This window comes from Sapajus apella, unplaced genomic scaffold (genome assembly GCF_009761245.1).
Source record: "Sapajus apella isolate SASKATOON/1434 unplaced genomic scaffold, GSC_monkey_1.0 scaffold2, whole genome shotgun sequence".
NCBI classification, from domain to species: Eukaryota; Metazoa; Chordata; class Mammalia; order Primates; family Cebidae; genus Sapajus; species Sapajus apella.
In genome coordinates this window covers 20,881,540-20,904,672 of record NW_022436942.1, presented here as the reverse complement: position 1 = coordinate 20,904,672, position 23,133 = coordinate 20,881,540, and the positions used below count along the sequence as shown (strand labels likewise).

Genomic DNA, 23,133 nt, shown 5'->3' with positions numbered 1-23,133 from the left:
TCCCTATATATCCGCCCCCACCCCGCCCCTCATATCTCTGTCTCTTCGTCTCTCTTTTGGCCCTTGCGCTCTCTCTCTCTCCCTCTCTCTCTCCCTCTCTCTCTCTCTCTCTCTCTCTCTATTCCTCCGCTCTCTCCGGCTCCCTCTCTCGCCTCGGATGACAGCGCTGCCTCTTTTGTTGGCTCCGCAGCCAATCGCGGCCGCTGACGACACGGGGGCCGGGGCTATAAAGGGCCTGGCTCGGGCTCGGGCCCCCCCCAGCCGCCCGCCCCGGCCGCCCGCCCGCCCCGCCCGCGCGCCCGCCGCCCCCGGCCCCCCGGGTCCCCCCTCGGCCGGGCAGCCCCCAATCCCGCGCCGCCCGGACCCCCTCCTCCTCCCTCCCTCCTCCCCCCGCCCCCTCCCCGCGGGACTCCGGCGTCCCCGCCCCCCAGTCCTCCCCTCCCCTCCAGCATGGTGCTCGCGGCCCCGCTGCTGCTGGGCTTCCTGCTCCTCGCCCTGGAGCTGCGGCCCCGGGGGGAGGCGGCCGAGGGCCCCGCGGCGGCGGCGGCGGCGGCGGCGGCGGCGGCGGCGGCGGCGGGGGTCGTGGGGGAGCGCTCCAGCCGGCCAGCCCCGTCCGTGGCTCCCGAGCCGGACGGCTGCCCCGTGTGCGTGTGGCGGCAGCACAGCCGCGAGCTGCGCCTGGAGAGCATCAAGTCGCAGATCTTGAGCAAACTGCGGCTCAAGGAGGCGCCCAACATCAGCCGCGAGGTGGTGAAGCAGCTGCTGCCCAAGGCGCCGCCGCTGCAGCAGATCCTGGACCTACACGACTTCCAGGGCGACGCGCTGCAGCCCGAGGACTTCCTGGAGGAGGACGAGTACCACGCCACTACCGAGACCGTCATTAGCATGGCCCAGGAAAGTAAGTGGGCTGCGGGGCGCGAGCAGTGAGGTGCTGGCTCTGGCCCCCGCGAAGGGCGCCTTCTGCTTCTAAGCGGGGCGCTCCCTGCTGCCCCGGCCGGGAAGCTTTTTCTGCGAAAACTTGACGAATTAGGGAGCGGGGGCTACTCTACGGAAGTTTTTCGAGCAGTGGAGATGGGCTGCAAAGTTGTATGCACGAAGGTTGGGGCCGGGGATAAATGGGGCGGGTTTCGAGATACTGCCTTCCACCCCAGTCTGCGAAAAAGACCCTTGTTGGAGTCCGGGGAAGCTGGGGCCAGGCAGCTAGTCTGTCCTGAAGAGCCGTGATGGGGAGGCTGCAGAACAGAATCCGGAGGCTTCGGGAACCCCGCAACCCCAGCTATGCTCTCTGCCTCCCAATGGTCCTGGCGCTAACTCCCCACTCCGTGCTCTGTCTGCATCGTGCCCATCGGTTGCAGAGAACTGTGTGCTCTGCCCTCTTCCTCTCCCAGGAAAGGGGTCCCAGACCCCTTACACCTCCCGGCGGCCCAGCTGGCACCCTTTTCATCCCGAGCCTTGTCTCACACCGGGTATCGCAAGGGGCCGGAAAAACTGTGCCTTCTTGATACTGACCGAGTTCAGAGAACTCAATTCCATTGCGCTGGGGCTAAGGACACTCATTGGCTACTCAACCCTTAGTGTTCCATCCCTTACCGCCCACTTGTTCTGGACTTGAGCGATAGGCAGACCTAGGACTACCTATCTACAGGTAGGACTAGATAGGTAGTCCTAGGTCTTCCTATCGCTCAAGTCCTATCTAGTCCTACCACAGCTGGACTTGAGAGATAGGAAGACCTAGGAAAAAAGATAAAGAAATAGATGGGGGAGCCGGAACCCAGGCATCGGAGTCCCTGATCAAAAGGAAGATGAACATATAATAGACGTGACCTGCTTTGAAATTTTATGGCCTGGAAAATCCAAGGGAATACTACACCCCGCCACCTTTGCAGCTCTCCCTAGAGTCAGGTGACTCCTTCTTCTCCCCCACCCCACTGAGGTCTCTCTCCTCCGCCCAACTCCAGAGAACCAGGCCTCTCTTATTCCCTAGTGGTTTGGCAAGGTTTCCCCCCCCCTCCCCACAGCCCCCTGCAACACACACACAGTTTGGTTTTATGGCTGTGAACAGAAGACGGGGGAGACTGGTTTATTGGCAGATGGGTCATAAAAAGCTGGGGGCTGAGGGGCGTCCCAGTGGCCAACCCCCATGGGAGAGGCACAGGAACCCAGGTGTGCATCTGGGAGGCTGAGTGCCTCACACTGCCACTGGTATTTCTGCAGACCTCAATTCCACAGGACTTGGTCAAGGCTGTTAAAGAGCCAGGAAACTAACTGGGTCTGGGGGTGGGAGGCATGGGCATCTGGTCTTGGGTTCCTCAGTTTCCCTTCTATTCTTAAGGCTTCTGCTTATGGAAGCTAGGGTCAGTCTCAGATCAACTGAGGGCAGAGGGAGGGAGTGGCGTTTCTAGGAAACAGAGTTATAGAGGAATTCAGATCAAGAGTTTACTGGAAGATGAAGGTTACAGAGGGAAAGGATACTCTAGTCTATATGGTGTAGTGTGTGTGAAGATTTCCAGGATGGGTGATGGGGCGGCTGTGGATTTCCCTTTGCCCCTAAATATCCTTAGCATCCCTTAACCAACAGGCCTGAGCCCACCAGAGTTAGCTCTGGTAATAGCAATACAGGGAAGTGAAGGCACCCTGCCTACATGAGTTGGGCTGTGCAGGTGAGGCCTAGGTGGATGGGAGGGGACACCAGCTGGTGGAATCCCATCCTAACTTCCACTCCCATGCCACCCAGGACTGGTACAATTAGGGAATTGGGTCTCCGGCCAGGTATTGTGCGTCCCCTTTAAGAGCCTAGCTGAGCTCTTAAGAGAGGGAGGGGGAGTGGAGGGGAGGGGAGGGAGAGAGGGGAAAAGGAAAAAGAGACTTTTATAGTCTAATCCCCAGGGACCCGCTTTAATAAGAGACTTGTGCTCTGCTAATCGGGGGAGGTGTTTGTCAGCAGAGATGGCCTCCGTTCCCTTCCCCCTCCCTCCCCTCCCCCAGCCCTCAACCCTGGACCCCAGCCCCCACCTCTCCTAGGCTGCTCTGCCTGCCCTAGTTCCCTCTACCCTCTCAGGCTCTCCCACCGAGCCTTCATCCTGGGAACCCAGCCCCCTGCCCTTTTGGGAACCAAGCCCAGCCCCTGAGTTTCTCTCTCCTCCCCACACCAAGAGGCCCCTGCCCTCTCAGCCCAACCTCCTGCCCTTAGGCCTTCCAGCCAGGGTTGGGAGTGTGTGTTGGGGGGTTAGGGTGGGGGGAAGGGGAGGAGGTGGTGTGCAGGGAGGGGGTTGGGCATTTGCTGAAAATAGTGCAATGACCTCTCTCTCCCACCAGCGCCGCCTACTAAACCTGACCTGCTGCCTGCCACCAGCCAGATCAATTCAACACAGATGTGGCCCCTTTTCCTCCCCATCAGAGCTCGGCATATGTGTGTTGGGGACTCGCTAAAGCCCCATTTCCCTCTGTGGCTCTACCTGCTTCTCCTTTGTTCCTCCGTCTGTACCCTTTCTATCCTTTCTCTCCTTTACCCCACTAGGTTTAGCTTCCTCCCACCTTTAGCTTTCTAACCAGCACCCACTCCTTTCTACCCCTGCCCGTTGCACCAGGATTCTGCAACTCCCAAACTTATTCTTCCCTTGCCATGATCATCCCCTGGGTCTTTCCACTCTATCCTCTATTTCTCTGCCTGTCTCTACCAATCTGCCTTCAACTCTAACAGTCTCTTCTCTGTTATCTCCCTCACCATCTCCAGTCTCCCCGCTGGCTCTTCTCCTTGCTCTTTTCTTTCTCCCTATGTCCTGCCCCCTTGTAGCACTGACTGTCCCCATGTCTACTGGGGGACAAGTATATAGAACCAAAGACTTAGCTGTAGCCCTCATCTTCAAACCCTTCGTCAGCTTAGGTAGGGGGAAGGTTATGTTCAGAGCTTCGTAGAGAATGTGAAAATAGTAGTAGCTTCTCAATAAATGTTGGTTTGTTCATTTTCTATTTTCACATTCTCTAGTTAATGCTCAGCACTCATGTGAAGCAAGAATTATTACTATCTGTATCACACTGCGAAGTTTGGTAAGGTTAGGTAGTGGTTAATAAGGAATCAGGCAGTGATTAAACCCACTTCAATTATAGCCAAAGAACAGAATTCAGATGCCAGGAAGAACTTTCAGGCACTTGCCTGTATAATTTAATATTGGGAGTTTAGGGAGTTCATCCAACATGCATTTATTGTCTGGCACTATGTGAGGCACTAAAGCTACAATGGTGAGCAAAACAGACACGGTATCAACAACACAGCAAGTACTCTCATGGAGATCAGTACCTAATGGCAAGAAATAGACAATTCCTATGGTGAAATTAGTAGAGTATGCTATTTGGGATGTTGCTTGTCACTCCCCATGTCACTAGTAGCTTCCCTATCCCAGCTACTTCTAATCTCTTAATGTTCACTCCCCAAACCCTACTCCATTGCACCATCACTGAAGCTCCAGCCAGTAGAATAACTGGGAGGACTACTACAGCCCTGAGACCTCAGAGAATAATCAAGAAAAAAAAAGCTATAGAGGCTTTGGGTATCATATCCTGGATATATGAAGTTTATTAAGCACTTACCTCATCTCACTTAGAAGGTCCTCTTTCTCCCAGGGTAGGGGTGGGGAATTGCTGACAGGACATCTTAAGTCTGTCCTGATTTTGCGGAACTCACAAGACATGGAGAGGATACTTAAAGGCCTAGGCTTCCTGACCCTACTTATATGGCTCTGGAAGCTCATTCCTGATTCTTCCTATCCAGAGTGAGGATAGACATATTCTGTCCAGTGGAGGCATGCTGTGGGGCACTCCCAACTGACACTGGAAAGGCAGTGAAGAGGAGCTGGAATGGAAGCAGAGGCAGATATTTATTGAGAATCATCCATTAGACCCAAGAAGGATCAATTTATGGTCCAGGGCAAAGGGAAATGGGTCAAAATGTAAAGTTGGGATGCTAAAACTTTGTAAAGACCTACTAGCACTAGACTGAGAAACCAAAGGAAGCTCAGGGGAGAAAAAGGCATTATAGTTGATCTGGTGTGTTTCATATTATTTCTAGTGCTTTGGGCAAATAGGAGGCAACACCTTGGAGGTAATTATTCCTTTCCTCAAAAGCTGGGGCAGTCATGGTGATGATGATGAAGCAGCAACTAAAGAAACTTCTTAGGAGAGGCAATGGGGAGATAGATGTACAGGAAGTGCTTGGATGTTCTGCTGGGTGTTATTCCTAATGAGAGTGAGGCAAGAAGCCTAGATCTGAATTCTGGTTTACTTAATGGGATAAATTTAGCCCATGCTCCCTATCTGGACCCTGGGTTATCCCCTCTCTGAGGCTGTTTTCTGGGGTGGTGGGGGAGGGATGTGCCAGGCTCTACATGCCCATCACATAAATCAGAGCAGATAGGGGGCAAGGTTACCTAAGGGCCACAGGTGTGAAGCTAAAAGAGCTTCAAAAATTCAGAAAATGTTGGAGCCTTACATGCCAAAGTTGGAGGACAGTAAGGATGGTGGTAGAGGAATAATTTTGCTGGTTATCTGGTAGATGGAAACCTATATATTAGGGCAAGTGGATTAGGAAATGAACACAGACCAGTAGGGCTTGATAGGGCCATCATCCTATAGAGGAAGTGCTGTTTTAGGTACCAGAGACATGGTATAAGATAGGCATGAGAGAAGGGTAAAGAAGAATTGGAAAAGTCAGGCTGAGAAGTCCAAATTGCCAGTGCCCCAGGACTACTGATCCCCTACACAAACACCCTGTGCTGATGCTGTGCCCTTCTCTCTTATCAGCGGACCCAGCAGTACAGACAGATGGCAGCCCTCTCTGCTGCCATTTTCACTTCAGCCCCAAGGTGATGTTCACAAAGGTACTGAAGGCCCAGCTGTGGGTGTACCTACGGCCTGTACCCCGCCCAGCCACAGTCTACCTGCAGATCTTGCGTCTAAAACCCCTAACTGGGGAAGGGACCGCAGGGGGAGGGGGCGGAGGCCGGCGTCACATCCGTATCCGCTCACTGAAGATAGAGCTGCACTCACGCTCAGGCCATTGGCAGAGCATCGACTTCAAGCAAGTGCTTCACAGCTGGTTCCGCCAGCCACAGAGCAACTGGGGCATCGAGATCAACGCCTTTGATCCCAGTGGCACAGACCTGGCTGTCACCTCCCTAGGGCCGGGAGCTGAGGGGCTGGTGAGCAGGGGGCCTGAGGTGGTGGATATATGTAACCTGGCCCTGAGGAGATGGGGGTACGTTCGAAAAGGTAGACAAGGAATGTGAAGGAGGTTGGGGACTAGCATTACTTCTCTGGGGTCAGGAGCTGATTTTAGAGGAGGAGTTGAGGAATGGGGTGGCAACTATTACTTTTCAAGGATCCAAACCAGACAACAGCTGAAAATTGGATTTGAAGGTGAAAGTGTCAGTTAATGGAAGGGCTGTAAGAACACAAAACCTGGCTATTGAGGTGTTGGACCAAGGGGCTGATGGGGGTCAGGTTGCCAGAAGAGGAAGAATTAGAGATGGTGAGCTGAAGCAGACCTAGCTAGCTGGCAAGAAAAGTAGGCAGAAGACAAATTCTGGGGTTGGGAGCTATGGAAAAGCTGAGAAGTCAGCAGTCTCTATTCTGATGCCACTGGCAGGTGGGAAAGGAACAGGGAAGAGGAACTGTTCAAGGCCATATCACATTTCTTTCCCCTCTCCCTGACCCTCAGCATCCCTTCATGGAGCTTCGAGTCCTAGAGAACACAAAACGTTCCCGACGGAACCTGGGTCTGGACTGCGACGAGCACTCAAGTGAGTCCCGCTGCTGCCGATATCCCCTCACAGTGGACTTTGAGGCTTTCGGCTGGGACTGGATCATCGCACCTAAGCGCTACAAAGCCAACTACTGCTCCGGCCAGTGCGAGTACATGTTCATGCAAAAATATCCGCATACCCACTTGGTGCAACAGGCCAATCCAAGAGGCTCTGCTGGGCCCTGTTGTACCCCCACCAAGATGTCCCCAATCAACATGCTCTACTTCAATGACAAGCAGCAGATTATCTACGGCAAGATCCCTGGCATGGTGGTGGATCGCTGTGGCTGCTCTTAAGGTGGGGGATAAAGGATGCCTCCCCACAGACCCTACCCCAAGACCCCAGCCCTGTCCCCATCTCCCCCAAGCCCTAGAGTTCCCTCCACTCTTCCGTGAACATCACACCTTGTTCCCTGACCAAGCAGTGTGCAATACAACAGAGGGAGGCAGGTGGGAATTGAGGGGTGAGGGGTTTGGGGGAAACGGGAAGGAGGGGCATAGTCAGGGTGGGGAGTGTTTGAAGTTTGCAAATGAGAAGGTTTGACCAGAAGACAGAGAGATGTAGAGACAGAGGGAGAGAGACAGAGGAACAAAAAGAGCAGCAGTGAGAAGGCAAAGAAAGAGAGAAGAGACAGACTAGGCAGAGACAAAACACGAGAAAGAGACTGAAATGGAGTAATAAATGAAAGCCCCACACCAAGCCTCCTTTCTTCCACTGGCAAGGTGAGGGGCTTGGTATAGTTTGGGGAGATTCCCTGACTACTCAGTAGGAGAAGAAATCAAAAATCCATTCTTTCTTCCTTCTCTCCCTCCAACTGTGGCCAGAGGAAGGGAAGTAAGGGCAGGGGCAAAAGGATTTGGGAATTTTTATTTATTTATTTATTGTGACTTTTCATTTTTTTTGGTATTTGGCTTTACTGGAATAGGAGGGCCCCTGCCCACTGTGCCCCATTTATCCCTTATTCCCCAAACCTTGCACTCCCCAACACCTGCCCACTTAAGCACTTGTATAAAGCCTCCAGGGTTGGGAATGGGAGTAAAGGGCAAGAGGGCTGACACATGGAAGTTTCTAACCCATAATCACCCTAAGTCAAACCTTTTCTGAGCCAAATGAGTTGAATTGAAGCCAGTTGTCATGGAAATAGTAAGAGGTTAGGGTTTAAGAGCTGGAGATGCGGGATGGGAGAGAGAACCCTCAACATCCAGGATCTATATAATGAGAGCTACTTTAAACCCTTAGGCCTACCCTCTTGATACTGAGTTATTTAGCCAGAGGGTACAGCCTGCTTATGCCCAAATTCCCTCAGCCAAGAGAGAGACCAAAGAGCCTCTGGAATGGCCCTGCTCCCAGCCTCTATCTTCAGGTCAGTAGGAAAGAGTATAGAGGCCCCAGAGTCCCCTGGGTATGGGAAGTGTTAGGAGGGGTCAAGAAAGGAGCAGTAAGGAGGCTGAAAGTTACAGGGCATTTGAATCCAAATCACTGCTCTGGGCTAGGGAATAGAGCCAGCAGACCAAGGTGGGAGGGATTCTGGAAGGGGGACATTTCAGTCCCCTAACCCCAAAGCTCAGGGTGGAAGGGGGGAGAACAAGGAAGCAGAGCGTATAATTATTTTTTCCTTTTATTTTTGGAATCTAACAGTACCTGGCAGCAGGGAGGGGAAAGTAGAGTGGGGAAAAGCATCTGACAGGGCCAGTTAGAACAGAGGATGGGATGGATGGGAGACTGTTGGGTTTGGAAGGCTAGGAAGCAGGCAGAGACTGGTTGCCATTTCAAGTCACTAGCTAGGCCCATTCTTTCCTCTCACAATCCTGACCCATTCTCCTCTGGACTCACTGTGCCTCAGTTTCTTCCCCTCAATGGAATGAGAAATAGCAGCACCCGCCACAGCCAAGAGATGAATTCTGAGCACTTACCACGGGCACTTTATGGACATAAAATACCTCTCGCTGTGGGACAGATAACCAGGGCACCAGAGTAGTGGTGAAGAGATGTGAGGCTTAAGAGGAGTCACAGGCTTCAGAGTACAAGTTCCCCTCTGCCTCCCAGCTGGACAGTGCCTAGAAGCCAAGGAGTTGAGAATCTCCTGACCCACACCCTATCCTTACTTCACCACCAGGCCTCTTGGCTCCAGGCAAGAGCTTAGAGGATGTCAGGAGAGGTGGGGGTAAGAACCTTCAGCAAAACTGTCACTCTAAGTAGAGCCAGCAGTTACGGGTCTGATAAAAACAGTACTGAACTAAAGCCCAAGCTAGTAAGCAAACCTGGATGGCTCATTCTTCCCAAGAGCATGACTCTCCCCCTTGGCCAGTTGGTGGAAGGGGAAAGGTATGTCACCACCCTTGAGAAGGTGATGTTGGTGAGCTTTAACATCTTATTCCTATTCTTATAGTGAGAAAGTGAAACAAGGTGTTTCAGTAGAGGAATGGGCAGGGGCTGTTAAGCTTTTCAGCTTGCCTTCTCCCATGTAGCAGCTATGATAACCCCAAGCCTCTCTGGCTGTTCTTCATCCTTCTGCCCGAATTCTGGAGAACATGACACACCCGGCCATCAATACCACTCACATTTTCTTGGTGGAAGGAAAGAAACAGAGAAGAGCAGATGATATCTCCCTCCAAGGTCAAATGCCTTGTGATCTTGGCACAGAGTAGCAGTTGGGCAGTAAGCATCAGGTATCTTCCCTCTACAGATTCTAGAGAACTGGGGCATTAAATATGGCGGACACTTAGAATACTGCCCCTTTAATACCACCAAATAAAGACCTTTGTGTGTGTGTGTCAGGGGGGTCTTTCCCTTATGAACATAAATCTATGAGCTAAAGTCTCATTCCCCTGTTCCTCCCTACCCCCAAAGAGGCATGGAGTCTAGGGGCTTGGGGGGCACAGCTCAGCAACCCAGTGGGAGTTAGCACCCCCTCCCACCTTATGATGTGTGTGGACCTGGCCAGTGCCCCTCTGAACATATAATTGTTAGTATAATTATCATTTACTTTGTGTATTTGTTACATTGTGTGTGTGACAGCCTTTGTTAAGGGTGTCTGAGTAGTATGAAGCTGACGGGCATTGGAATGCCGGGAAAGAACTTCTTCAACTGAGATCAAGGCTTCCTGGAGGGAACCACTGCAAAAAGGCCATCAGGCAGTTTTCAAGTTATGTGACAGAGGGCAAAGATGGCCATAGGGTGCTCTGAGTTTTGGGATGGTCACATGACACAATCCAGCACTTGAACCTGAAAAAAAAAATAAAAGTGGTCAAAGAGTTTAGAATTCAGTGCTGAGCTCTTCTCCCTAATCATGTGCCACATTTACACCTTGGAGACGAGAAGGTGAAGAGGATCTGAGATAGGAAACCTGGTATTCAATGACTAAGAAGATAGCGTCCTGGAGCAAAACAGAAAACATTAAGGGCATGGTGGTATGAGGTTTGGGACATGCAGGCCAAGGAAGGATGGGCAGAGGACAGGAAAGAGGGGGCACTTAGGACAACCCCTTTCTGAAAAGCTTGAGCCAAAACAGTCCCAAAGTTTACAAAACCCTCTTCCAGCCTCCACAGAATGGAAGATCCAAAGGTTCTCTTAAGATGACCCAGCTAGTGTCTGTCCTATTCTCCTACAGTACCTGTTCCTAGGTTTCCTCAACAAAGTTTGACCAAAATCTGTAAAGCAACACAGCCATCCAACTTGCCTTGTTACACAAGAGTGGCTACAACAGCATCTCCAATATTTTTTCAGTTCACTGTGAAAATTTTTCCCATGTACCTAGAGCATAATTCCCAGGGCATATGAGTTGGGAATGGCAAAAGAATATTGCCTGACTCACATTTCTAAAGAATAAGGAAAACAGGGCCCACTGGAGTGCTCCTGTAGTTCCAGCTACTCAGGAGGCTGTGGCAGGAGGACCACTTGAGACCAGAGGGTCAAGGCTGTAGTGTGCTATGATTGGGCCTGTAAATTGCCACTGTATTTCCAGTTGAGCAACATAGTAAGACCTTGTCTCTAAGAAATACATAATAAAAATAAGAAAAGCTCCTGTGACATCAACCTGATCCAGAATTGGGGACAGGGCTACTGAGGGTTCAACGCACTGCTATGCTTTCCCTGTCCTGTCAGTTCTATCAGCACATTGACCCCACCCAAGACCAAATACAAAACTGAGGCTGGAACTGGTTGAATAGCAGAAGTGTTACGTATTCTATCTTCCCAAGGGAACTACATCCATACCTACCCCTAACTTTGGCCTGAGCTGAAAATGGGTTTTCTCTCCCTATTGCTCATTTGTTTCCTGTGTTGAGAGAACACCCAAAAGAGACTACTCAAGATGATTTTTTACAAGTCTTTATCCTAAAACATCCTCCAACGAAGTACATGAGAAGTTATCCTATACTCTGCCTTTGCCCACATTTTAAATGGCAGGGGCCCCAAGCTGAGAATCAGCAGGCAGTGGCATTTATAGCTTCTGGTCTGTAGTGGGGTAGAAGCAGGAAAGTCAATGTTCCAGGCAACAATGTCGGCTTTCCTGCAGGTGAGCTGGGATTGAGGGAGCAAATGGGACTGTGCCTTTTCTTTTTCTCCAAATACAACTGCATAATTGGGTGTATGCGCATGTTCAAACTAGGGCACTCACACCCCCTACCCCAGCCAGAACCTACTCAGGGAAAGAAACATGTATTTCCACTGTACCCTGATCACCTAGTAAGATTCAGAACCAATACTTATTGAATGATTACTATGCAAACTATGGTAAACAAATTGTAGTGTGAATACATGATATGAGAATATCACTTAATTCACATAGCAACCTTCACAATGGGGCTCCTTTTGGCATAGTCTATAAAGAGAATGATTATCTGCCCAGGGTCTCAGAGCTAGTGTGGTAGAACAAGAAATTAAATCTAAATAATTGCTAAACAATCCAAACAATATTACATTCTTTTTTTTTTTTTGAGACAGAGTTTCACTCTTGTTGCCCAGGCTGGAGTGCAATGGCGCGATCTCAGCTCATGGCAACCTCTGCCTCCCAGGTTCAAGCGGTTCTCCTGCCTCAGCTTCCTGAGTAGCCAGGATTACTGGCAGGCACCACCACGCCTGGCTAATTTTGTATTTTTAGTAGAGACGGGGTTTCTCCATTTGGTCAGGCTGGTCTCCAACTCCCAACCTCAGGTGATCCACCCGCCTCAGCCTCCCAATGTGCTGGGATTACAGGCGTCAGCCACTGTGCCCAGCTAAACAGTATTACATTCTAAATCTATCCTATTAAAAGTGATCCGAGAGGTAGCAACCTAAATACAGGAACAACATAGGGGAAAGAGATAACAAGAAAGTTGGGAAGACCTTGGCCTCAAAGAATCTGCAAAGATGTGAAACCGGAATTTTCAATCCCTTTGGAGGGAAAAACAAGAAAAGCCTGGGTATGGCAAGAGAAATTTTGGGGGGATTCCAATAATCAGAAATAACTGGCATTGCCAGAGGCCCTCCGTATAAGAGAACAGGAAAAAAGTTATGCTCCCTTAAGTTCCTCACTCCTCATGTCTGACACAGCAAGAGGACTCAAAACCAAGAAGTCCTGCCCTTATTCACACCTTCCTTCCTATAGCCCTCATCCCCACAGAATCTTCTAGCCTCTATCTTCAGCAGTTCTTAAGGGATGGCGGGGGGGGTGGTTTGGGCAGTTTAGAGAATAGAGAAAAAAAAGAGAATAATCCTAGAGAACCATAAAAAGGTACAGATTTACAGCTGAGGAAGCTAGTTCTCCCCATAGCTTTTATAGACTCCCTCATTAAGAGCTTCTAGGTATGCAGAGAATGTCACAGCTTCAGGAATTGGAATCAGTTAACCACATCTGGATGCTGGATAAGCTATAGTAGGGAAACTGGGGAATAGGAAGGAAGAGTACTAAGATCTCAGGTAAAGAATTACAAGTCTCGATGTCTGTTCCATCTCCAAATGGAATTACTATTTTAAAACTGAATTAGGAAAAAGGCAACCCAAACTGTTCATGCTAAAAGAGTATATGGGGAAATACTATAATGAGATAGGATGGGGAGGATTTGGTGATCTGGCTTGGAGGTTAGAGACTTCTGACTAACCTCCAGTACAAACAGCTGCTGAAATGGCATGAAAAAGGTTAGTAAGAAAAAAAAATCCCGCCGGGCGTGGTGGCTCACACCTGTAATCCAAGCACTTTGGAGGCCAAGGCGGGTGGATCACCTGAGGTCAGGAGTTCAAGACCAGCCTGACCAACATGGCGAAACCCCGTCTTAAAAAAAATAATAAAAAAAAAAAGAAAAAAAAAATCCCCACAAATTTAAAAACACTGTTCAAAGATCTGGAGAAAGTAAGATGAGTGAGGAGAATAATTAGGCTTCAAGAAGAGAATCCTGGAAAGTAAGGCTGAATACCCTTCTGGAACGTTATAGAGGATAAAGACACAGAGTGAAGAAAACTTCCAAAGGATCCACTGCTCCATTTACTAATCAGCATCTGCTCTATTCTTTTACCTATTTTTCTCTTTGTAAAACCATACTAGGGTAGAAACCATAACAGAATCTATAATCTCTCAAATTACAAATCAGATATATTCTCTCTACTTCTGTTTTCAGATGAAGACAGACGAGAGAGAGGAAAGGCTAGCCCCAAAATAAGAGCCTGAGGTAAGGAAAAGGGAGGCAGACAGAAAAGAGGGAAAGAGGAAGGTCATTCCAATTGTAAGGTTTATTTGGTTGAGTAGGTGTCAAAAATTTAACCAGCATTCCCTTTTGTTTACTTCTCCAAAGTCTCAGAATGGGGCAAACTTCACAACAAATGGGCAGCAATTTTTGGATCTGCTCTCCAAGACACAGTTTTCCTAAAGTATCTAAACTTTAGGTCCCTGCCTTCCTCACCAACCAGAGACTCTGGAGAAATAAAGAGATTCTTGATGTTAGAAAGATGATCGAACTATTACCATTTCATTAAGCACAAAACCAGGCAGGTTTTAGGGGAAATAAGGATAAAGGATTACACCACAGCAACATGGGATCAGATCATAGTACAAAAGTTTTCAGGTGGGGTGCCAGGTTCCTAAGCCTTACTACCAAAAATAGCCCAAACAAAAACCAAGCTTATATAAAGATTAAGAGGAGAAACTCTGTACTAACATATCCAAAAAGATTAAATTGTAGGTTTCAGATCTACATGAACTTGAAGCCTCCAGTTCCACTGCTTATGTTCCCAATGATTTATGTAATAATGCTTAACAGTGCTGACATCCTCTGTCATGCTTTGATTCCCTATACAAAATTTCTTCTATCTCTGAGGGATATCCAGCCCATCTCCCTTCCTAAACTGACTAACCAACAAGGTCCCACATATTGGTTTTGGCTGAAACCAGACAGTATCGTATCAGGCCACCCTTGAAAATAGGGCCCTTTTCCTTTAATTTGGGACCCTGGACTCTATTTTATCCAAGAAAAAGTCTGCATTATTAGCTCATAACAGAAGGCTACTAATCATTGCCCTTGTATTTATATCCTTTGCACCACCTAAAACCTCCCTCGTTTTATTTTATTTCAGTGGGTCACTACAAGCTGCTGGCGTAAAGACTTGGTGTGTAGGTAATTTAACCTCTTCATAGAGGATAAAAAATGCTTGTGAATATGAGAGAAGGGAATAAATAGGCTTAAAGAGTAGACTCGATCCTTTGTCTTGTCTTCTCTTCTTAGGGATAAAAGTGTTATGGCCAATTGTCTATATTTGCCCCTGAAGCTCCCCTTATCTGGTCTAATCTGGCTCCAATAAATCAAAGGAGCACCTAATAAAACACATTGTTCTCTTTTCTATTTTTTTTTTATTAACAAGCAACATAATCAAAAACAAACACAACAACTTTAAAGCTGAAACAGCAATAAGTCAAACTGCTGCTGCAGTTCACGGATGTACCTGGGGTACATGCTCCCTCATTGCGAGGCAGGACGTAGGCACATGACTGTGCATTTAGGTATATATGTGACCAAGAAGAATCAGAGAAATGGAAAACACTGGAGAACAGAAAGTAACATGAACTTTTCATCAGGCAATCCCAAAGCGCTCTGCTCTTTTCCTCTTCTTTGCCTGTAAAGAAGAAGCCGGAAGAAAAAAATTAGATTGAAGACAATAGTTGCTGGGATTCCTGGCTGCTTTAATCCAAACTCACATGAACTGTCACAAGGCCCAAGAAGGAAGGATGGCCCAGACTTGAGCTTGGCAGCAAGAGATTTCATTCCTCAATCTCTGCAATCTTTCCAATTATCCAGTTAGAGCTGGGAAAGTTTAGTGGGTAAGGAGGGTGAGAAGGAAAAAAAATTACTGGGGGCGAGGGACAGAGAGAACAGTGGTAGAAAATGGAAAGATTCCTGAAGGAGAGAGGGCCACCCAGCCTGAGATCAAGCTAGCTTGGAAACAATGGGCTGTTAACAGGCTGGGGAAAGTCTTCCAGTCAATGGGGAGATGGAAGATTTCAGAGGATAATGAATTAAACAATGCTATTCATAGAGGTGAAGGAGATGCCCTTCTGAGTAGTGAGGCCCAGGCAGTAGCTATTCGTTAGGCCTCTAGAAAGGCATATAAATCTTTGATGCCAACAGAACGAATAGGGAGTGAGTGGTGTGTGGGTGAGTCCCTATCATAGAGCTCTTAAAAGAGGCAGCAACACTGGAGAGGACACAAAATGGTGAGGGAAGACTTTTGGTTCAGGAAGTGACTCACAGAAAGGCACAGAGTCCTTCATGTGCACTCCTAACCACTGGCCCTAGCAGAATACAAACTCCTCTAGCTTTTTCCTAGTTAAAGGTTAGCTGATTTAACTCTAAAATTTTCAGGGTTTAATTTATAAGACTGATTCTGATACTTACGCATAAAGAAGCTTTTCATAAAGCACCATCCTGTTGGTACTGTCCTCAAGACAGTTCTTGCAAGATATGGCTGTTTAAAAGTATGTGGCACCTTCCCCTTTCTTGGTCCCGCTCTGGCCAAGTGATGTGCCTGCCCCCGCCTTGGCCTTCTACCATGATTGTAAGCCTCCCGAGGCCACCCCAGATGCCAAGCAGATGCCAGCACCATGCTTCCCATAAAGCCTGCAGAATTGTGAGCCAATTAAACTTCCTTTCTTCATTAGTTACCCAGTCTCATGTATTTCTCCTTTATAGCAATGCCAGAACAGCCTAACAATACACTTTGAGACAGTCTTGTTCTGTCACCCAGGCTTGAGTGCAGTGGTGCAATCTGGGCTCACTGCAACCTCCACCTCAGCCTCTGGAGTAGCTGGGACTACAGCACCACATCCGGCTAAATTTTTAAAAAATTTTTCGTAGCAATGAGGTCTCGCTATGTTGTCCAGGCTGCTCTGCAACTCTTGCCCTCAAGCGACCCTCCCACACTGTCCTCCTAAAGTGCTGGGATACTTTCATTTTGAGAAATTATTTGTGGCCAGGCATAGTGGCTCATGCGTGTAATCCTAGCACTTTGGCAGGTGGATCACAAGGTCAAGAGATCCTGGCCAACATGATGAAACCCTGTCTCTATTAAAAATACAAAAATTAGCTGGGTGTGATAGCACACACCTGTAGTCCCAGCTACTCAGGAGGCTGAGGCAGGAGAATCACTTGAACCCATAGGGCAGAGGTTGCAGTGAGCTGAGACTGTGCCACTGCACTCCAGCCTGGAGACAACGTGAGACTCCATCTCAAAAAAAAAACAAAAACAACAAAAAAAACCCCACCTATTTGTAAACAAAGTGACAGGAAGAGGAAGTCTGATTTGAGTCCATTGTCCTTTTCCAGAAGGGAGTTAGGTACAATCAATACTTACTAAATACTTTAAAACTATCCCTTTTTATACAGAATCATTTCATTATTTAAATATCATGTTGAGGCAGGTATATTATCTCCACTTTTCAGATGATGAAACTAAAGCGCAGGAAGTACTATAACTTATTAATACTAAGTGGCAGAGACTTTTTCTTTTTTGAGACAGGGACTCACTCTCTTGTGCAGGCTAGAGTGCAGTGATGCCATCTCAGCTCACTGCAGCCTTCACCTCCTAGGCTTAAGTGATCCAACCTATCTCAGCCTCCTGAGTTGTTGGGACTACAGGTGTGTGCCACAACGCCTGGCCAATTTTTATATTTTTAGTAGCGTCAGGGTTTCTCCATGTTGCCCAGGCTGGTCTTGAACTCCACGGCTCAAGAGATCTGTCTACCTCAGCCTCCCAAAGTGCTAGGATTACAGGCACGAGTCACACCTGGCCGAGAGCCACTTTTAAAATCCAAGGCCTGATTCAAAACCTTATACTCTTTACCATCAGTCTAATAGACTCTTAACACTGAATTAAGTATATTGGTGGAATTCAGTGTTGCCACTTCATCCAGGAAAAAATGTTATCAAGCAAAAGGCAAAATATTTGGACACTTAAGAATTAGGTGGGTGGCCACAGGAGGATCACTTGAGCCCAGGAGTTTGAGACCACCCTGGGCAACAGAATGAGACCCCATCTCTACAAAGGGTTTCTCCACTCAGTTTATTCACTCTCACTTCCTGGGCAAGAGAAACCCCATCTCTACTAAATAAATAAGTAGGTGAGGAAACAGTATTTCTCCATTCAGTTCATTCACTTTCATTTCCCTCACGGTCTATGAAGCATTCTAGGTATATTTTTACCTCTGTATCCTCTGTGGTTCCAGTTCCAGCTGAACTTGTGACAATCCCAAATCGTTCCTTCCTCTTTTTCAGTTTCTCATCATCTTCAGACTATTCAGGAACAAACAAAAGAGTTGAAAGAAATTAGCCTCCATTCACCAAGTAAATGGGAATGAAATAACTTACTGGTCACAATATGCTAACCAACCTTGTGACAAGAACTAATGATCACATAAAGAGATAAGATACAGGCTGGGCATGGTGGCTCACACCTGTAATCCCAGCACTTTGGGAGGCCAAGACAGGAGGATCATGAGGTTAAGGGTTCAAGACCAGCCTGACCAACATGGAGAAACCCCATCTCTACTAAAAATAGAAAATTAGCCGGGCATGGTGGCACATGCCTGAAATCCCAGCTACTCAGGAAGCTGAGGCAAGAAAATGGAGGTTGCAGTGAGCTAGACTCTGTCTCCGCCCCCCCAACCCCCACCAAAAAAAAAAAAAAGTTCAAACAACCTTTTTTTTTTCTTTTTTGGAGGCAGAGTCTTACTTCATCACCCAGGCTGGAGTTGAGTGACACAATCTCAGCTCACTGGAACCTGCACCTCCCGAGTAGATGGGACTATAGGCGCACACCACCACACCTGGCTAATTTTTGTATTTTTAGTGGAGATGGGGTTTCAGCATGTTGGCCAGGCTGGTCTCAAACTCCTGACCTCAAGTGATCTGCCTGCATCGGCCTCCCAAAGTGCTAGGATTAGAGCCATGAGCCACCGTGCCTGACCAAACAAACTTTTAAAGAATGTCTGTGTGGTGCTTACGAGCTGGATTTATTTTTAAATCTCAAGGAAATTATATTCCTACAGTGTATAGGCAGGCTGTGTCTCTAGGTGTCCCAAAATCACGTGGTCAAAAGCAAAGGCAATCAAAAGACCTACAGAAACACAGAATTTTTCAATGCCTCTACTCTCAACCCCAACCAAGGAGTTGCCTTTGTCCCTGTGGCCACAGCAGCCACCTGTACAAATCAAAAGCAGGGCAGCTATCCAGCTTTGTGCTCAATTTGTTTAACTAGTCCAGGTGTCTGAACACAGCAGGCAGGAGTACTGTCTTGGTTTTTCTTTTTTTTTTTTGAGACGGAGTTTCGCTCTTGTTACCCAGGCTGGAGTGCAATGGCGCGATCTCGGCTCACTGCAACCTCCGCCTCCTGGGTTCAGGCAATTCTCCTGCCTCAGCCTCCTGAGTAGCTGGGATTACAGGCACGCGCCACCATGCCCAGCTAAGTTTTTGTAGTTTTTAGTAGAGACGGGGTTTCACCATGTTGACCAGGATGGTCTCGATCTGTTGACCTCGTGATCCACCCGCCTTGGCCTCCCAAAGTGCTGGGATTACAGGCTTGAGCCACCGCGCCCGGCCCTGTCTTGGTTTTTCTTTAACTCTTTCAGCTTGAGAAAGATGTTCATGTTCTCCCTTTTGCTGCACCTTTCTAGTGAGTAGCAAGGAACCTAAGAAAGAATGATGGCTATCAAGCAGTAAAGAATCCTATATAAGTTATCCTTTAATCAGAGTATATTATCAGAATAAACTACTGCCTACAGTTTTTCTGCCTTTCTTATTATGACCACCAGCAAATCCACAGTGGGTACCTCATTAATGTACTCTATTGAAAAAACATTAAGCCAGGTTCAAAGGAAAAAAGAAGTATTCTTGTCCTTAATAATCATCAATTAAAATAACACTATAGCCATGGACATTTGAGTGCTTAGTTTGTGCCCGGTACTGTGTGCAGTTCTGTACATGCAATATCTCATTTACTACTTTTTTTTTTTCCTGAGACGAAGTCTTGCTCTGTCACCCAGGCTGGAGTGCAGTGGTGCCATATTGGCTCACTGCAACGTCCACCTCTCAGGTTCAAGCTATTCTCTTCTTGCCTCAGCCTCCCAAAGTGTTGGGATTACAGCCGTGAGCCACTGCATCTGGCATCATCTACTTGTTATAATAAGCATATGGAGTAGGCACTATAATTAAATTCATTTAATAAATACGAAAATTGAGGCTTGGAGAGATTGACTTGCCCAAAATCTCACAAATAACACCAGGATTAGAACCCAGGACATTTTACTTGAGAATCCAGTTTCTTAGCTTTACCCCTCCTCAAGGTATCTCACAGAAGTATTTCTTTGGAAGAACAGTAGGACAATTAAGTGCTTAATTCCCAAGGAAGAAGGATCACTAGGGCTCTTAGCTAAAAAAATTTGATAAATTTTTTTTTTTTTTTTTGATACGGAGTTTCACTCATGTTACCCAGGCTGGAGTGCAATGGCACGATCTCGGCTCACCGCAACCTCCGCCTCCTGGGTTCAGGCAATTCTCCTGCCTCAGCCTCCTGAGTAGCTGGGATTACAGGCACGCGCCACCATGCCCAGCTAATGTTTTGTATTTTTAGTAGAGACGGGGTTTCACCATGTTGACCAGGATGGTCTCGATCTCTTGACCTTGTGATCCACCCGCCTCGGCCTCCCAAAGTGCTGGGATTACAGGCTTGAGCCACTGTGCCCGGCCAATTTGATAAATTTTAATCACTTCACTCAAATAATCAGGTCAACAATACTAGAACCTCTTCTTGTTTCTATCATACCACAAACCTAACAATTTATAAGTAACTAAGGACCTAGGGAAAGAACTCCAGTTAGTAATCTTGTATTAAAGTTTTTCTCAGCTGAATCTGTTTCTTATTTTTTATTTTGAGATGGAGTCTCACTCTGTCACCAAGCTGGAGTGCAGTGGCATGATCTCGGCTCACTACAACCTCTGCCTTCCGGGTTTAAGTGATTCTCCTGCCTCAGCCTCCTGAGTAGCTGGGACTACAGGAGTGTGCCACCATGCCCAGCTAATTTTTATATTTTTTGTAGAGACGGTTTCGCCATACTGGCCAGGCTGGTCTCCATCTCTTAACCTCATGATCCACCCGCCTCAGCCTCCCAAAGTGCTGGGATTACAGGCGTGAGCTACCACGCCTGGCAGCTGAATCTGTTTCTAATTTTGTCTAATTGGCTATTCCATTTGTTAAGATGTAATACAAGAATCAGTGGCCAGGCTCGGTGGCTCATGCCTGTAATACCAGCACTTTGGGAGGCAGAGGTGGGCAGATCACCTGAGGTCAGGAGTTCGAGATCAGCCTAACCAACATGGAGAAACCCCATCTCTACTAAAAATACAAAATAGCCGGGAGTGACGGTGCATGCCTGTAATCCCAGCTACTCAGGAGGCTGAGGCAGGAGAATTGCTTGAACCTGGGTGGCAGAGGTTGCACCGAGCCAAGATCGTGCCACTGCACTCCAGCCTGGGCAACAAAAGCAAACTCCATCTCAAAAATAAAAGAATACGGAAGGTTTCCAACAAACATTAAGCCCCACCAAATTTTTTACTAACAAAGTCAAGGGAGAAAGTTTTCTTGACTTTTGTCTACTACCACTAAGATAAAGTGAATAAAGGATATAAATGGAGATTTCAAACTGAGAACCTCTAGAATGCTCTAGTTGATATATTCTTCACCAAGTCTCCTGGCCAAGGAGGAAACAGTTTGCAGGAAAATAAATGGAACATACCTTCTTGTGGAGAGGCAAGACTAGACTAGACCAGTATCTTGTTAAACTATCATTATAAACTTTTTTCCATTCAATTTAGCACTAGCAGTACTCCAGCAAGTTCAAATCACAGAGGAGGTATGACTTTTGAAACCCAGACATTATATCAGCACAAACCCTGAGGCCATGCCCTCCCCCAGTGTATGTCCACTTGGAATGTGCAGGCCAGTTTTGCTCCTCCTGGTTCTTTATTTTGCCATATCCTGAAATGGGAAGTTTGATTTCTCCATGAGTCACCTGCCTCGCTCCCACCTTTTTGAGACAGGGCCTTACTCTGTTGCCATGCTGGAGTGCAGTAGCATGATCACGGTTCACTGTAATGTTGAATTCCTGGGCTCAGGTGATCCTCCTCCTTAGCCTCCTGAGTTGCTAGGGCTACAGGTATGTGCCATGCCTGGCTAATTTTTTTTTTTTTTAATAGAGACAGGGTCTTGCTATTTTGCCCAGGCTGGTTTCAAACACCTGGACTCAAGTAATCCTTTCAACTTGCCTCCCAAAATGCTGGGATTACAAGCATGAGCCACCACACCCTTTTTAGTAGTTTCCCTTTTTAATAAGATCTTTGGTGCCTCTTCTGGAGATATAGGCAGAGCATCTGTTCCAAACCCATCAGGGGTTCCAGGGGAAAAACAAAACAAAACAATACATCTTTCCCCCACCCTCCACAAATAGCCTGCCCTTCCCTCCCCACCCAGCACCCCTCAGCTCCTCTCCTAAAGCCTCTTTCCTCCTTTCCCTGCAGGGAAAGTGCACAACTGGGCCCAGTAAATCAACACAGTTCTAATGATCTCTCTCACTTGACCCTTCTAGCGTGACGGTGTCGCATGGAAACAAATGTACAATAAACTTCACTTCATCTTTAGCTTCTTGCTGACAGGTTTTGATTCATGGGATGGCAAGACCCATCTGAGGGAAATTACCTCAATCAAAACGCATGTCTCTCTGCATTCATCAGGCCAATGCTCCCTCAGGCCATGCTCAAGTGCACAAATAGGGTTGTGGCATCTGCAGGCAGCAGTGACCCTTCTAGCTCAGTGTCACATGCATTTGCAAACCTTTCCCTTCTTCATCCCTCCCCCACTACCCTCCCTCAAAACCCTCAACTACTAACAAATCTCTTTTTTCTTCCCATTCATACTGTGTGAGAAGAGAAGTGCTTGAAGTGCCCTTATTTCCTATCAAATGTATTACTCCTAAAAACATACAACTTGCACCCAAAATCTGGAGAAAACTTTCCTCACTGGCCAAACACAGGCATTGGATGTTCAGATTAATCCATATATTTCAATTCCTCCCTCCTCTTCCTTTTCAAGATTAAAAACACCAAGCCAACCAACTGACTGATGCCAGTAATTTCAGCATATGCAACCCTCATGGCACCTAATACCTGCCTTGTTCACTTTTCTTAAGATTTCATTTAGGGCCGGGTGCGGTGGCTCACGCCTATAATCCCAGCACTTTGGGAGGCCGAGGCGGGTGGATCACGAGGTCAAGAGATCGAGACCATCCTGGTCAACATGGTGAAACCCCGTCTCTACTAAAAATACAAAACATTAGCTGGGCATGGTGGCACGTGCCTGTAATCCCAGCTACTCAGGAGGCTGAGGCAGGAGAATTGCCTGAACCCAGGAGGCGGAGGTTGCGGTGAGCCGAGTTCGCGCCATTGCACTCCAGCCTGGGTAACAAGAGCGAAACTCCGTCTCAGAAAAAAAAAAAAAAAGATTTCATTTATAAAAATGAGAAAGAATTATGCAAAAGAGAAGAAAGTACCTATATAAGAATAGAAAGCACAGTCTATAAATATATATTCCTTTCTTTTTTTTTGAGACAGGGTCTCACTCTGTCACCCAGGCTGGAGTGTAATGGCTCGATGTTGACTTACTACAACCTCCACCTCCCAAACTCAAGGGAGCTTCTCACCTCAGCCTCCCAAGTAGCATAGCTGGGACCACCACACCCAGATAATTTTTATGTTTTTTTGTAGAAAGACGGTTTCACTATGTTGCCCAGGCTGGTCTTGAACTCCTAAGCTCATGCAATCCACCT

General features: G+C 47.6%; 2 protein-coding genes across 5 annotated transcripts in view; one reads left to right on the top strand and one right to left on the bottom strand.

Moving 5' to 3' along the window:
• Positions 1-423: 423 nt before the first annotated feature.
• On the top strand, positions 424-9,570 carry GDF11 (growth differentiation factor 11). Its single transcript, XM_032291484.1, has 3 exons — positions 424-898; positions 5,797-6,194; positions 6,713-9,570. The coding sequence occupies exons 1-3, from the start codon at positions 451-453 to the stop codon at positions 7,091-7,093; spliced, it is 1,227 nt and encodes a 408-aa protein (XP_032147375.1). The 5' UTR covers positions 424-450; the 3' UTR covers positions 7,094-9,570.
• SARNP (SAP domain containing ribonucleoprotein) overlaps positions 7,692-23,133 on the bottom strand; it is a 67,676-nt gene continuing 52,234 nt past the window's right edge. For 3 of the 4 annotated variants that reach the window (XM_032291497.1, XM_032291506.1, XM_032291514.1), the window contains 2 exons: positions 17,462-17,551; positions 14,597-14,879 (listed from right to left, as the gene is read on the bottom strand). In XM_032291497.1, coding sequence (XP_032147388.1) covers positions 14,838-14,879; positions 17,462-17,551 — 132 coding nt within the window. In that variant the 3' untranslated portion in view covers positions 14,597-14,837. Of the gene's footprint in view, positions 10,023-14,596; positions 14,880-17,461; positions 17,552-23,133 lie in introns of those variants that run through there. The other variant, XR_004272849.1, reaches the window with a different exon arrangement.

What these genes read in the sequence shown, in the direction of transcription:
- GDF11 (XM_032291484.1), top strand. Translation starts at nt 451, where the DNA reads ATGGTGCTCGCGGCCCCGCTGCTGCTGGGCTTCCTGCTCCTCGCCCTG. An exon ending in CATTAGCATGGCCCAGGAAA is followed by an intron (nt 899 to 5,796) that starts GTAAGTGGGCTG and finishes CTCTCTTATCAG; the next exon opens with CGGACCCAGCAGTACAGACA. An exon ending in GGCCGGGAGCTGAGGGGCTG is followed by an intron (nt 6,195 to 6,712) that starts GTGAGCAGGGGG and finishes CCTGACCCTCAG; the next exon opens with CATCCCTTCATGGAGCTTCG.